The following is a 14,131-nucleotide window of genomic DNA, read 5'->3' on the forward strand; positions in this document are numbered from 1 at the left end:
AAGCCCTCGATCTAATTAAGAGCCTTGATATAACCACCGAAAATTACACGGTAGCTTGGAACCTCCTTTGCAAAAGGTATCAGTCCAACAGAAGGCATATTTTCTTTCATTTCGAATCACTTGTATCCAGCACGCTGAAGAAGACAGACCCGGACCTCACTACGGAAGCAGTTCTTTCCCGGATTAAGAACCTCTGCCCGACGCCCCTGCTAAAGTGGACTCTCTGGATAAGGATAAGGATTCTGGCTCTCCATTGTTGGAAAGGACACCTTCCCGCTCTATGCAAGTCCCGTCAACCGACGGTCCCCACGAAGAGAAGTGTTTACCTGGCGCCTGCCCGCTGTATGAAGGAAACCGACGTCACCTCATCCCGGTTCTCTGAAGTTGAGCTTGGCTCTCTCTCGTAATTGCTGCATAGTGACGCCCCAAGCGCTGCCTCATCACTCTTCGTGTTAATATTTCTTTCTCTTTACAGGTTCAACCACTCACTCTTCACCACAGGTGTATCGCCTGTCCTGCTTTTGGGCTAGCCCAAAAAGTAAATACTCCACTAATTGCATGCTACGCACACTATTCCGATAGTGAAGGTTTCATGCAATTAGCCGACGTGCTTTAATACGCACTTTCTGTGCATATTAAAACGTATCTTGAAATTATCTCATTTATTTTTCCAAAATTCTCATTACCCCCATCTCAACCTATACCTCTAAATTGTGGAATTGAATCATTCTCGTTTTTAATCTCCATCAATTTAGCGGCATGCTTTAATGCAAATCTTCTATTTGCATTAGAACGTTGTTCTCTTTGCCTCTTTCGGCCAATCATCCAATTTAGTCACTATTTCACTTTCCAACCCTTTTCTTTCTTTTCTGGTTTGCTTCTTTTCCCTCAAAATAAGCTGGTCCCTCGGTTTTATTTTATCCCCAACCCCTTCTTTTCTGTTCGTTCCTTTCTCATATCCAATTTTTTTCTCCTCCTCTTCTTTTTTTCTAAGTTTTTTCCTTTCCTTGTAGAAGGTTTTGGCAGGATTTTCCGGAGGGGGAGGAGGAACGAAGGGTGGAGGCTCCTCTAACTCCCAGTTTTTAGGGATCGCAACCTGAAAATTTTCTTGTTCATCAATTGAATTTTGAGTAGAGTATTCATCTTCAGTCGCCAGTAAAACAGTAGGAGTGGCGTCGGCGGTAGGTGCGATGCCAATTACGGCGTACCCTAGTTTGGTTTTCAGAGCCGTTGGAAAACCGGGTCCGAGAGAAATGGTTTCGCCACACAAGAGTTCTGGCAAAATATCAAGGCCTATTAAAATTTCGACAGGTGCATTCACCTTGTCAAAATCGGGATCGGCCAATGGATAACTAGTGAGGCGGTGCCGAACTTCCAGTGAAATTGGCGTAGAAGGAGTTGGGTTGGAAATTATATCTATGACCGTGACCAAGTGATCGCGGATCAAAATTTTTCCATTACATTTCAAATTGATTCGTGTTATCCCGCGAATAGGAACGGGGTAGCCAATAATCCCGTTCACAGTGTTAAGATTTGGATTTATGTTGCAACCAAGTGCGCGAGCGCATTTGGTCACAATTAATTATCGTAGTTGGAGAACCTAAATCAAGAATGCCCCTTAGAATGGCGGCTTTCTTCGGTGAGGAGCCTTCAACCTGAACGGTGGCCAATAAGATTATCGTATCAGGTTGGGAGGTTGCGCCGACCATTGAGACCGTAGGTTGCGGTTTCTCAGGAGTCGGGGTAGGTTTGGGGGGTGTAACCATGTGTTATGAGATTCATCACAAGCAATGCACCGGTAGTCTCTACGACATTTCTCTGTTTCGTGAAAACCGCTGAGACAGCGTTCACACAGTTTACGATTTTTAGCTAATTTGATGCGCTGAGAGGCATTCATATCACGGAATTTAGGGCATTGAAAAATTTTGTGAGGTTCTGAGCACAGCACGCAAGAGGGGGGAGTGCGTTGGTTTCGTCCAGAGGGGTTCTCAGACTTATCGTCCTTTGTGGTGGTGACTAGAGCCTTAGTTGAATTTTTATTAAACGAATTATTCGGAGCATTTTTATTTGAAGTTGATTGAGCATCTTTATTCTCCTTTCTGGATGCCAAAATCATCGGAGAAGACTCAGATCTCCTTGTTTTAATGTTAAACGGCTATTCACCTAATTTTCGCCATCGGCTATACTTTATAGGTAATATTCTACGTCAAAAAACACAGTTATGTATAATGTCAAAGATATTCTCAGCACGATTGGCCCTGAATTAGGGAAACGTTTATTATTTCTCCGTGCTTCCACCGGCTGCGACACAACGTCACATATTTTTGGTGTGGGGAAACCTGCTGCTTTTCAGTTGCTGCTGAGATGTGATGAATTTCAGAAGTGTGCTGATGTATTTTGCAGTGAGAATCAATCTCATGATAAAATTGAAAGTTCTGGGAAAAGAACAGTTGTTCTGCTATGCATAAAGGAAAGATAGATGCAACTTAGGAGGATCTTTGGTGTAGAATTTTCAAAACAAAAGTTACCACATCAAAGACTTTTGTCAAAGCGGAACAATTGCCTCCAACGTCTGCTGCAGTCCAGTACCACGCGTATCGAGTTTACTTTCAGGTTCAGGTTTGGATGGGCGCCGATGATCTCGAAGCTTGCTCGCGGGGTTGATTGATAAAGAATAAGGAGTACTTTCCAACTCTCACCACCGTTGCCTCCTGCGCCTCAATAATTGATCCTCACAATCATTCAGTCTGCATCGTGCACTGGTGGAGTGTGGTTGTGTGAGGTTAGGGAATACGCCGCCATCTTGGCTTAGAAAATCGTATTTGCGAACGGAATTTTCTGAATTTCAGGATCAAATATATGTGATTTTGCGGATTCCTGGACTTACGGATCTAGATAGTGTGTTTTCAGTGTGATTTTTTTTGGTGATTAGTGACTGTAGTGCGAGATTTGTGGAATAGATGTGCGTACTGTGATAGTGAACTGAGTGAGTGTGGATAGGGCCTGTAGAAAAACGTGGGATAGAAGATTTGGGATGCGAGAAGGTTAGGGATTTGTGTTAGGGATAAAATTGTATAGTGAAAGGGATGGATTCTAGAGAGGGAGAAATTAAGGGGGCTGTTGATGAAATAATCAAGGAAGTAGAATTGGCTCAGGGAATGGAAAAGTTGTGTATGGACAAGAAAGGGAGTATGTCTAGTTTGTCCTCATTAGAGGATGGAGATAAGACGATTGTAGAGGCAGGAAATAAAAGTGTAATTTCTTTCCAGTGTAGGGAATGTTTGGATAGCGTAGGAGAGACGGACATGGGAATAGCATGTGACATGTGTGATACTTGGTATCATGCCAGCTGCGTAGAACTAAGTAAGAGGGCGTACCAAGTTTTGACCACAGTTAGAAACACATCATGGATTTGTGACTGTAAGACTGCATGAACTGTAAGAAGATGGGTGTACCATGCACTGATCTTTGCAGTAATTGCCATCTTATGGAGTGTGCGAATATGGCAGCGACAAGACATGTCTCTAAAATCAGCGATTCAGACTCGGACTAAATACAATCTTCATTATAATCAGGCGCGTTACCTTTTCGTAAATTGTGCAGTTCTTACAAAATTAAATTTTACCATTTTGGTAAGCACATTAAGCTGAGTATCTGCTCCTTTGTTTAAAATTAAAATAAATAATGATACGAGCAAAAATGCCTGCTTATGTGTTTTAAAAATTCATAGAGCAGCCTATACTCTCTTTTCTATCTGCGCTGTCATTATTTAAGAAATAGCTTTGCTTGAAAATGAATAATTACAAACACGACTTAAAGATAACAATTTAGAGAAAATTCATAAAACAATTAGAAATGACAATATATTTCCCATCCTTCGAGTGATGGACTGGACTTTTATTGTTATCGTTGTAGCTCATCAGATAAGACTTACATTCCTGCCAATGTCAAAGGAGCCACCGGTATCAATTCGCGAAAGCTGTAAGAGCTCACTCATTCTAGATGTGAAATGTTCAATTTAATATTAGTTCTTTCATTTCGGGTGTAAGTTGAATTGTTCAATTGCGAAATGCACATAACAGCCGATGAGGGGTCATTCACAGAAGATAGCCGAAATCATGGGCTTATTTCAACCTCGTGTTACACCGCAACGAAGCGTCGCACAATATTGTGTGAGCACCCGTTTTAAAGTAAATCGCATTTAATTTCAAAAAGGTTCGTAGCTTTTCCTGAGAAAACTCAATATTTTTGGTGAAAAATTATGATAACTGCCGAAAAACACGATTTTTCGTAAAATTGTCGAAATTTTATGCTCTCTTCTGTTCCCTGTAACTAAAGAACGAATTATCGCAGAGTGTTGTGCGACCACTCATTTTAAAGCAAATTTAACGTACTTTTAAAAAAGTTCTATGTCGTTTTTTGCAGAAACCCGATACTTTTCTTCAAAAATGCAAAAATATCTAAAAAAGTACGCAAATTTTTGAGTGCATTTTAACGTTTTGGGGTCATTTCTCCCCCTTCCGGTCATCGGATCGTGTCGAACTTTTAGTATATGTTGTTCAGGTGGTATAAATAGAGAGACTCCCGCAAAAAATACCTTTTGCTGCAATTTATTCCGGGTTGACCCCCTTCTTTCGCTATTTTGCCATGACTAATCTCACAATTCCTGTTTGTGAAGTAGATCTTTGCCTGGACCTTGTGAATCCTACTTATGGGAAACGGAGTTCCGCTGGATTCAAGACTGGGATAGTTTATAGTAGTGCCCGATGGAAATGAAGTGTTGGTGACATCGTGAACATCCTGGGAAACAGGACTGGTAAACGATGATGATGCTTCAATAAGAAACTTCGCTCATCATACCCTCTGCAAAGTGTTCCATTGGCGGCCGGTCATCTAAATCTCCCAATCCCAAATACCGCATTATCGCATGCGTGCTCAACTATTAGCAGTATGGCATCAAGTTTATTTCACAGAACTAAGAATTTGTTGACTAATTTGTTTTTTTTCCTCGAAAATTTCACGGTTCAAAAAAGTAGAGGAGTTTCAATGGTATTAGGTAGTGTAAATCTGAGCACCTGATGCCTGATCCCGAGAAAGTAATAACTAAAAATGGTTTCTCTTTACTTCGGTGTCAGTTCTGACGGAAAGAAACTAAGGTTTTCGTCACCGAAATCTTGTGAGAAAAAAAAAGGGATCGTATGTCACAAAGTGACAAGTCCAAAATAAACTGCAGGTTTTGCCTCATTCTAGGTACGAATATAAAAGATAAGATTTACAGGTATGAATCCAAAATGATAAGATTTGTAGGCGCAAGTTTATATCCAAAATGGTAATACGTTCAGGAATACATGAAAATAAAAGAGTATTAATGTGACAAACATCTCCACGCGTTACGGGTGAGGAAACAGAGAGTCCCGCATTCAGGAGCCGGAGCTTTTTCTTCCATGTGATACGAGAATGTTCTGAAAGATACAATTCGCTCTTCTGTATAGCCGCAAAAATGATAGAATTGGACCAAACGGATATTTTCACTTTAATTTGAGAAAATAACAAGCCAGTTCGCCATTCCCAAAGTAGCAGTGATCGCGATAATTTGCGATTCGATCGGAATCGGTATATCGAGATTGTACCAACGTCGATTTATTGCATTATTAAAAGATAAAGAATTGCGATTTTATCGCATAAGCTTGCAATTTTATCGTGATTTTATCGACGGCAGTTTATTACAATATTATCGAACAAAGAATCGTGGTAAAGTGAATTAAAATATCGATTTCATCGAACGCAATTTTATGGATATATTGCGACAAGAACGAGAATAATCGACCAGATATCGATGATCCTAGCGATTTTATCGCCAACAAATCGTGAAGAAAAATCGCGACTTAATATCAATGTATCGCGATTTTCCCGTTGAAAGTTGCTACTTAAGTGCCTGCATTCGAAGAGTCAAGAGGGTGATTCACATGTGTGAGGTCTTTTCGAAGGAGTGAAACAAAGGCCAAGTTCGTATTTACATTCACTCTCGCGAGTTGGACACACTTTATTAATGTACAAATAAATAATTTAATTACAAATAAATTAGGTGAAAATTACAGGAGGTTCTTTGGTTGAGCGTTTACGTTTTGGTCTCCTCGGGGAGCGGGGGCAGTCGCATCCGCCTGTGGACGCGACTGCTGCGGTAGATGACACTGGGCACTGGCTCGGGGGCGGAGGTCGCGGTCGTCGACGGCGCTCTCTCCGACTGCGGCTCTGCCGCCGCCTCCTCCTCCTCCTCTTCCTCCTCCGCCTCCTTCTTCTCCGGCTCGCTCTTCTTCTCCTTCGTGTCCTTCTTCTTCTCATCATCGTCGTCTTCGTCGTCCGTCGTCGCCCCGAGGATATCCTCGATGATGTCTCCGCTATCGTCGTCCTCGTTCTTGTCTTTCACCGCGTTCGACGACGCCGTGCTGCTCGAGGTGTTCTCGGCCTCGTCGTTCTCCTCCTCCTCTTCTTCCTCTTCCTCCTCCTCGTCCTCCTCCTTCTCCTCGCCCTCCTTCTCGTCGTCCTCGGCCGGGTTCAGAGCGTCGACGGCGCTCTCCACCACCGACTCGACTCCGTCTTCTTCATCGTCCTCCTCCTCCTCGTCGGCCTCCGGCGTGACGGCGATCCCGCTGGTGGCCGCCGTGATCTTCTCCACCTTGTCGGACGCCGCCGGGTCCAGCGCTACGTCGTAGTGCGTCGTCACCTCGTTGTCCCTCGACCTTGTTGGTGCTGGCCACGTCCTTCTTCGAGTTCTGGACGACGGAAACCGTCATGGCCGTCGAGGTGACCGCCTCGGTGTCCTGCTCCGCGGCGCCGCTCGACGGTTTGTAGTCGGACGTGACGACGGACGCGAGGCTGGACAGGGCCAGCTTCTCGGTGACGCTCTCCGCTTTCGGGGAGGTGGCCGATACGTACTCGTACCTCACCGGGGGCGGCGTGGAGACGAGCGACGGCGAGAGGGGGACGATGTCGGCCGAGAGGGGCTTGTCGTTGAGGATGGCGGGTCGCTTCTTCTTCTTGGTCGGGGCCGAGCCGAAGATGGACTCGAAGAAGTCGTCTCCGAGGGCGCTGAATCCGGTGTAGTCGGTGTCGCCCGAGTCCACGTCGTTCTCGGCCTCCTCTTCTTCCTCCTCCTCTTCCTCGTCGTCGGAGGCGGTGAGCCCGAAGTCGAGGCCGCCGGCGTCGTCGTCGTCCGTGTCTTCGTCCTTTTCCTCGTCGTCGTCATCGTCGTCTTCCGTCAGTCCGTAGTCGTCGTCGTCCTCGTCCTCCTCCTCGACGGAGCTCGGCACTGGCTGCCCGGGCTCCACGTTGAGCCCTTGCGGCCCGAAGCGGAAGCAGGAAACGCGCAGCGCAGCCTCCACGTCGTCGAGGGCGCGGAGCTCCAAGCCTAAGCACGCTTTGAATTGATCCTTCTCCCGGCTGATGCCATAAACGCGTCCGCAGAATTTAGAGATCCCACCGGGCAGACTCATGCAAACTGGCTTGGGTTTCTTTCCTGCAAAAAAAAAAATAGCAAGTCTTAGATCGCCTCAGAGCCCGAGTTATATTTCAGCACTGGAAAAGAAGAAACTTGGATCTGGAGTTAAGACTCTTAAAAACATTGACAAGAAAAAATACTCTTGAATCAATTGGATTTTTGCTTCAATCGCCTCTTAATTTCAGTGGATCTCTTTTTGATTCAAGCGAACATCCGATTGAATCGAGAGTATTTTTTCTAGTCATTGTTTTCAAGAGTCTGGACTCCAGCTCCAAGCGACTTTTTTTTCCTGTGAAGTGCCATGAAAACTGTTTCGTGTTTGCTGTGGTCATTTCTCAAGTCGGAAATCATGACCGAGTCGACAAGATCAAGTGATACTTTAAGATGGTTGCAAAACTTAACAGGAGGCTTAAATCTTAGGAGCAGACACACTATAGCATTCATTTTATTATATTATTCTTGCGTCACTCCCAGTAAGAAGGTAATAAATAGTTTGTGCACTCTAGCAACAAGATACATCTGCATGCAAATCATCAATATTTTAGTGTATGTTATCGTGTAGTTCTTTTAACAGCATAGGGATTCTTCAGCAAGATGATGGGCGAATGGTCAAACAAGATTCGCTTTTTTAAATATATTCGCTAATAGTATTGGTAAAAGAGTGAATGTTGGAAGTTGAAATCTTTCTGAATAACTGTCCAGCAAGAAGCGGTCGAGTGAATTTTACGAACATTCGTTTCCTTGACTAATCTCGTCGTCTAAATCAATCAAGTCAATCAACCGACAGTCAATCAAGTCCCGGTAAACGATCACCTCCACGACAACGAATGAGAAGGCGGGGTGAAATACATGGAGCATGGACATTTGGATGGAGCTTACCTTGAATGGTGACGTTGCGGAGAACTCGATCTCCAAAACTCATTGAAACGCTCATAGCATCTCCGCTCACGTATCTGATGGAGGCGCATCCTACAAACGAGAAAGAACCCGCACGATTAGACAAACAGGACCCTGAGTTATATGCTATGCCGTGCTAAGGAAAAACGCCGTATGAATATTCGAGAGTTGCCAAATATCCCCGGATGTAACATGTATTTTTGGAAAGTTAAGGTGATTCGATGGACGCCATATTTTTATATCGCATCGATTGGTTCCATTTTGTCAGCTACTCGTCATTTTTCTTTAATTTTGAGATCGCAATTCTATTATCAGGAGACCATAGCACTCACTTGGAATTAAAATGGCCCAAAGCCATTTTAATTACGCAGCAACCTTTTGCAGCATTTCCGCTTGAAAATGCTCCAACAGACTGCTACATTGAGACACATATACTAATGTTATGTTCTTTGTTTCAGATAAGTGTTCTGAATTGTGAATTTTAACTAATTGGCAACTACTCCCAAAGACATTAGTGAAAAGTTGTGTTTATTTTGTGAGACTTGAGAATTGCAATGGCTGATAACCCAAATCAAGACGTGCAAGCTCGTGAAGCTGCTGTTGTTCAGAATCCTGACCAGGAAGCTCCACAACCTCATGGACAGAGACGTCCAGCCCAGGATAATCCTGATGGTCCCCCAAGACAAAGGGCTCGCCCTAACCCTCGTCAACCACAGCCGCACAGGCAAGTTGAAATCCAGAATGCTAACCCTCCTGGTGACGGTATCATCACTACCCTAGCTGCCCACCTTTCCAGTCCTTATCCAGTCACTCCTACGCTTTACGTCCGTATTAACACCGTAGACTGTAATGAGTTCTTCGCATCAATACATGAAGCTATAGCCATGTATCCAGACTCCCGTATCGCTATTGGCGGTATGATTACTTCTGCAAACTTTCAGAAGGTTTGTAGATATTATATGAAGGCCAGATATATATGAAAGCTGAAACTCGACAAAAGTGGATAGAATCCTGGAACGCGACACCTGAGAAAGACAGCTGGCTTAAGCAACTTATAACAGATCCTGAAAGCTGGCTCACTAGAGATAATGGAGAACCAAATTTCTTTATCACACAGGCACTCTCAGGTCACGGAGTCTTCAATGGGTTCCTCCACCGTATTGGTGTTTCTACCACCGACTCTTGCCCCCACTGCCCAGGGATTTTCGACTCCCCTGAACACACTATCTTCAATTGTCCACAATTTTCAACAGACCGAAAGGAACTGGAGGACAAGTTAGGCGAGCGTTTCACTGTAGTTTCTTTCCAGAAGCAAATCACCAGCTCCAAAGAAAACTGGTCATCTATTGGAACTTTCCTGAAAGCATCCTTGACCGCCAAGAGGAAGACTCTTGACCAATCAACCCCCTCCGATGTATGCCAGACGGCAGTTTCCGGGGCCGCAAACGGATCTTAAACCTTCCTCTTCAAGGAAGTCCTGCCCTTAAAAACTAGCCTTTTATCTATTCTCTTGTTCTTTTCTATTTTTTCTTTTGAGGCCTCAGTCCCTATGTCTTTACTTTTTTTCTATTATCAATTGTTTTCATTCATAGTATGAACAGAATTTTTGTACTAAAGTTTTAAGCGGCAAATAAACAAAAAAAAAAAAAAAAAAAAAAAAAAAAAAATAGCACTCACTTACCAATCTTAACAAAGAAATTCATCGGAATAAAGGCGTGGTTTTTTTTAGAGAGAAAACATCGCATTCGATACCGATATTGAAACTGCACTCGAATGCGATATATTCTCTCTAAAAAAACTACGCCTTTAGTACGTTGAATTTCTTTGTTAAAATTGGGAAGTGAGTGCTTTGGTCTCCTGACAACAGAATTGCAATCTTAAAATTGGAGAAAAATGACGAGTAGCTGAAAAAATGGAACCAATTGATATCGCATGCCTTTGTGACACAAAATATGGCGTCCATCGAATCACCTTAAGAATATTTTTCCTTAAAATTTTTAGATACTTCAGATCAAATTGCGTAGAAACTTGTCTGAAAAGTTTGAAGAAAAATATTTAGAATTCCCCGAGTAAATTCTGTTTTCATTGAAGTAAATGAGAGCAACGTCTGCTCATACGACGTTTTTCCTTAGCACGGCAGTAGGGTGGTTTAATGTTTCTTCCTAAGGACAGAGAATACAGGTACTCGATGTGCGAGTGTGCAGGAGCAAACAAACTCCTAGAAGCTTCCTCCGTTTTGCTAGAAACGAGGGATCGAAGGGCAAAGAGCTTCCCGTAAGGCAAAACAACTCAAAAGGGTAGGCACTCTGTAAAAAACGGGACGAAAAAAAAATGGCAAGTACAGTGCATAGCACACTCCTGATTTCCGGAGAACAATATTTAAGTACATTTCGATAGATTTATGATGTAAAGATCAAAATTCGTGCTTCCCGTGCTCATTCCCGGAATAATCAATTTCCGAGCAGCTGTAAAGTTTTCGTGGGACAGAGGAAAGTTAACAGAAAACATCCGGTAGTCGTGTGAAAAAGTACTGACAAATACGCATTTTCGACTAGAAATTTGATTGAAAACTCAAAGAACTATGGTAGATGATAATAATAAAATAAAGGAATTAATTTGGAGTACATTTGCATGGTTTTTTTTCTGTCTTTTCATTTCAACATTTCTTATGATTGAGTGCTCCCTTGTCAGAGAGATCACGTAGAACATATTTTGGCACATACTGGGGAAAATAAGCAACAAATTGAATTTTTTGAGTTACTTAAAACCAAAATAGAGACACCGTACTATTAATAGCCTGTACGCGTATAGGTCGTTGTTGCTCCCGTCGGCTTTTCGAATTCTCCGTGCCCTGGAGTATACCGTAGAGGTAGGTAGGTGGGTGGTAGGAGTGGTGGCATTGTTAGGTAACGGCTGGAGCTGGAAGTCTAAAACCCGTCTTTTCCCGAGTAAAGTCAGGCCTCAGGAGCAATGGATGAAAAAACAAGCTATACGCTTAAAGGCCTTTCATGGCCTCAGCGGTGGTAAAACCGGCCCTCAGAAGCTCCTTGTGCAATATTTACCGCATAAAAGCTAAATCTTGAGAAGCCTGCTGTTATACGGCCGGACTTGCGACAATTTTCACACAAGTATATTTCAGTAAAAACCGAAAATGTATCGCGATATCGACCACTCATCCTTCAATAAAAGGGGTGAGTCACCCAAAACCAGAGTACCTGCTAAGTACAGTCAGCGTAGCACATCAAATACACAACTTAAAAAGCGTTTTTTTTTTTGTTTTTTGTTTTTTTTTTTCTTTCACAACGCAGTTTCCGGTTATAGGCTGTTATTCGTGCGGTTTTCTCATGTTTGCTCACTATTTTATGCATAAAGGACGAAATTGGACCTTCCAAAGGTGAGGAAAATGTTGACAAACATCGTTTCGATTGCTATCATTGTCTCTACATGTCGAGTAGGATTTTTAGTATTTTTAATGATAGAGAAGGGTAAATTCTGTAATAAAATACACACCTGGACCCTTGACGGGGACGACGGGTAGAGAGAATTCTCGGCAGCAGTTACATTGGAGGGTGGTGCAGGCGCAGTATCGGTTCAGGGGGTCCTGTCGGGACCCCTTCAGTCCCTTGTTCGATTTGCCTGTCAGCGCATTCTTAGCGGGGGTTTCTGAAAGATACACGTCAGAAAATAATAACTGCGGAATTACCATGAACGTTGGAGACAGAGGTGACTGTTGGGTGGAAAGAATCATTCATACATACAAATCCTAGATGATTTAAGGCAGTGATGACCACGCAGAAGTCTATTTTGAGGATTGAAAGCTCAGGACTTAAAATTGGATTATAACGGGGGAAATCCGAGAAAAATTATAACGAGAGATTCTTATTTTTGTAGCCACAAATTCCTTGTCCAAAAACGAAGAAGATGTTTTATAAACCACAAATTCCTCGTCAAAAAACGCAGTAAACAGAGGAATGTTTCCATTCGCAGAACCACAAGAGATCATAAGTGATTTAGAGAAGGGAATTATTATTGCCTCAATACATCCTTCCCTGGAGTTACCATCCGCTTGAGTATGCTTCTTCCACTTGGGCCAAAGCGTATAGTGAAAAAGGGAATCCAAAAGCTTCTAGCTCTTGCATTCGTCCCTATCGGTGATACGGAGGAGGCTTTCCAAATATTGGCCCATGGCCTGCCGAACGAGTTGCAAGACGCAGCTAATGCTCGACATGTTGGACAGTAATCAAACCTGTTCAACTTCTTGGCCTTGTTTTTCCCGCAAAATAGTGCGGACCCAGCACTATTGTACCATCTTGTTCCATACGCTTCAGGCCAAGTTTTTCATGTTTTTGTTTTCTCGTTGTTCCAATAAAGAGGAATGAAAGATACTATTTTTCCCAGCATGGCTTTGGATGAATAGAACCAATAACATCCATGACGGGTGCGCAAGAGAGAAAAGAAGGGGATAATGGAATAGGTAGATAAGTAGATATCTTATTGATAAATCAGAGGAAATTAATGAGGGCGCCTCGGAAAAAAAAAGTCTGCTACGGTAAAGCCGTCTCGGAATCTTGAGAAAGAATCAGCTTGATTCAAGAATTTTTATCTTAAAACAAACAATTTATTGCTAAATTCAAGATTCGAGATTCTTAATTGCAGCTACCTTATAGCTTGGATTACCTGCTAGCTTGATTTAAGCAGCACAAAAATCTTGAGTCAAACTTGCTGAGTCTTACATCAAGCCACCATGGGTGCTAATTCTAAGAAGTTGTTTCTTGATTCAAGATAATGTATACTCGATTCAAGATTCCTGGTTTCAAGCATGACACGAATCTTGGAAATAGCTGAAAAAATCAGACTTAAATTAAGGTTGCAGCCAACTTCTTGAATTAAGTTTCCATTGGATTGTAACCACTCCGCCTTCATTTTCGACATGGATATTAAGTTATACATTCCTACATTCTCAAGTCATTCCAGGAGATCTCCAAAAGCCGCGCATTTTAACATAGTGCTGCAAACCGAGAACCAGGGGCGGACTGGTAGTCGAAAAGTTAGGAGGCGACCTAAATGTGGGGCCCCTCCTGTCGTTCGGGGGCCCCTCCAAGAGGTTCCGGGGGCCCTCCCTTGGAAAATTTTGAAAATTGCACACTTTTAAAACACAATTTTAAGCATTATTGGAGTTAAATTCTACAGTACTTGAACTTCAAAATAACCCATTCTCAGGATTCTTCGGGGCCCCTTCATCACATAAGCTTAAGGCGCCCTTTCATGTCTCCTAGAGCCAAATTTTCAAGGATTTTGGGGCCTATAAGTAACTGAAAAGGATAGGAAAATTACAACACTATGGGGAAAAAAACAATGACTCGAAACAAATTCGCCGCGGGGGCCCCTTCGGGACCTCCGCGGCAAATTGTTAGGAGGCGATCGCCTTCCCGCCCGCCCCCATGGCCAGTCCGCCTGCCGAGAACAAAACCCGCGGCAACGCACGACGACTTCAACATGATCCATGTCGAAGAATCAGTAACGTTCTATCCCTACGTTACGGAATTTTTGGAAAAATGAATAAAACTTTCAGTTTTTAGTATTGGATCCGAGCATTAAACGAAAAATAATTAAGATTCCGTCGGGTAGCTAATTTCAAGCAGCACGGCCATGCTTATTTCAAGCTATACGTTTCTTGGCGGCAAATTTAAGATTTTTTCCAGCTTGCTTCAAGCTGATTTTGATTTGTTTCAAGCT

The 14,131-nt window shown here is 43.0% G+C and overlaps 1 protein-coding gene across 1 annotated transcript in view; it reads right to left on the reverse strand.

Annotated features, from left to right (window-relative positions):
• Nucleotides 1-6,006: 6,006 nt before the first annotated feature.
• The window catches only part of LOC109040468 (uncharacterized), a 61,337-nt gene continuing 53,212 nt past the window's right edge, over nucleotides 6,007-14,131 (reverse strand). The window contains 4 exon segments of the mRNA XM_019056427.2: nucleotides 6,007-6,700; nucleotides 6,702-7,516; nucleotides 8,378-8,467; nucleotides 11,906-12,058. Of these exon segments, the coding sequence (XP_018911972.2) occupies nucleotides 6,119-6,700; nucleotides 6,702-7,516; nucleotides 8,378-8,467; nucleotides 11,906-12,058 (1,640 nt within the window). The 3' untranslated portion in view covers nucleotides 6,007-6,118.

Source organism: Bemisia tabaci, chromosome 1 (assembly GCF_918797505.1).
Source record: "Bemisia tabaci chromosome 1, PGI_BMITA_v3".
Classification (NCBI taxonomy): Eukaryota; Metazoa; Arthropoda; class Insecta; order Hemiptera; family Aleyrodidae; genus Bemisia; species Bemisia tabaci.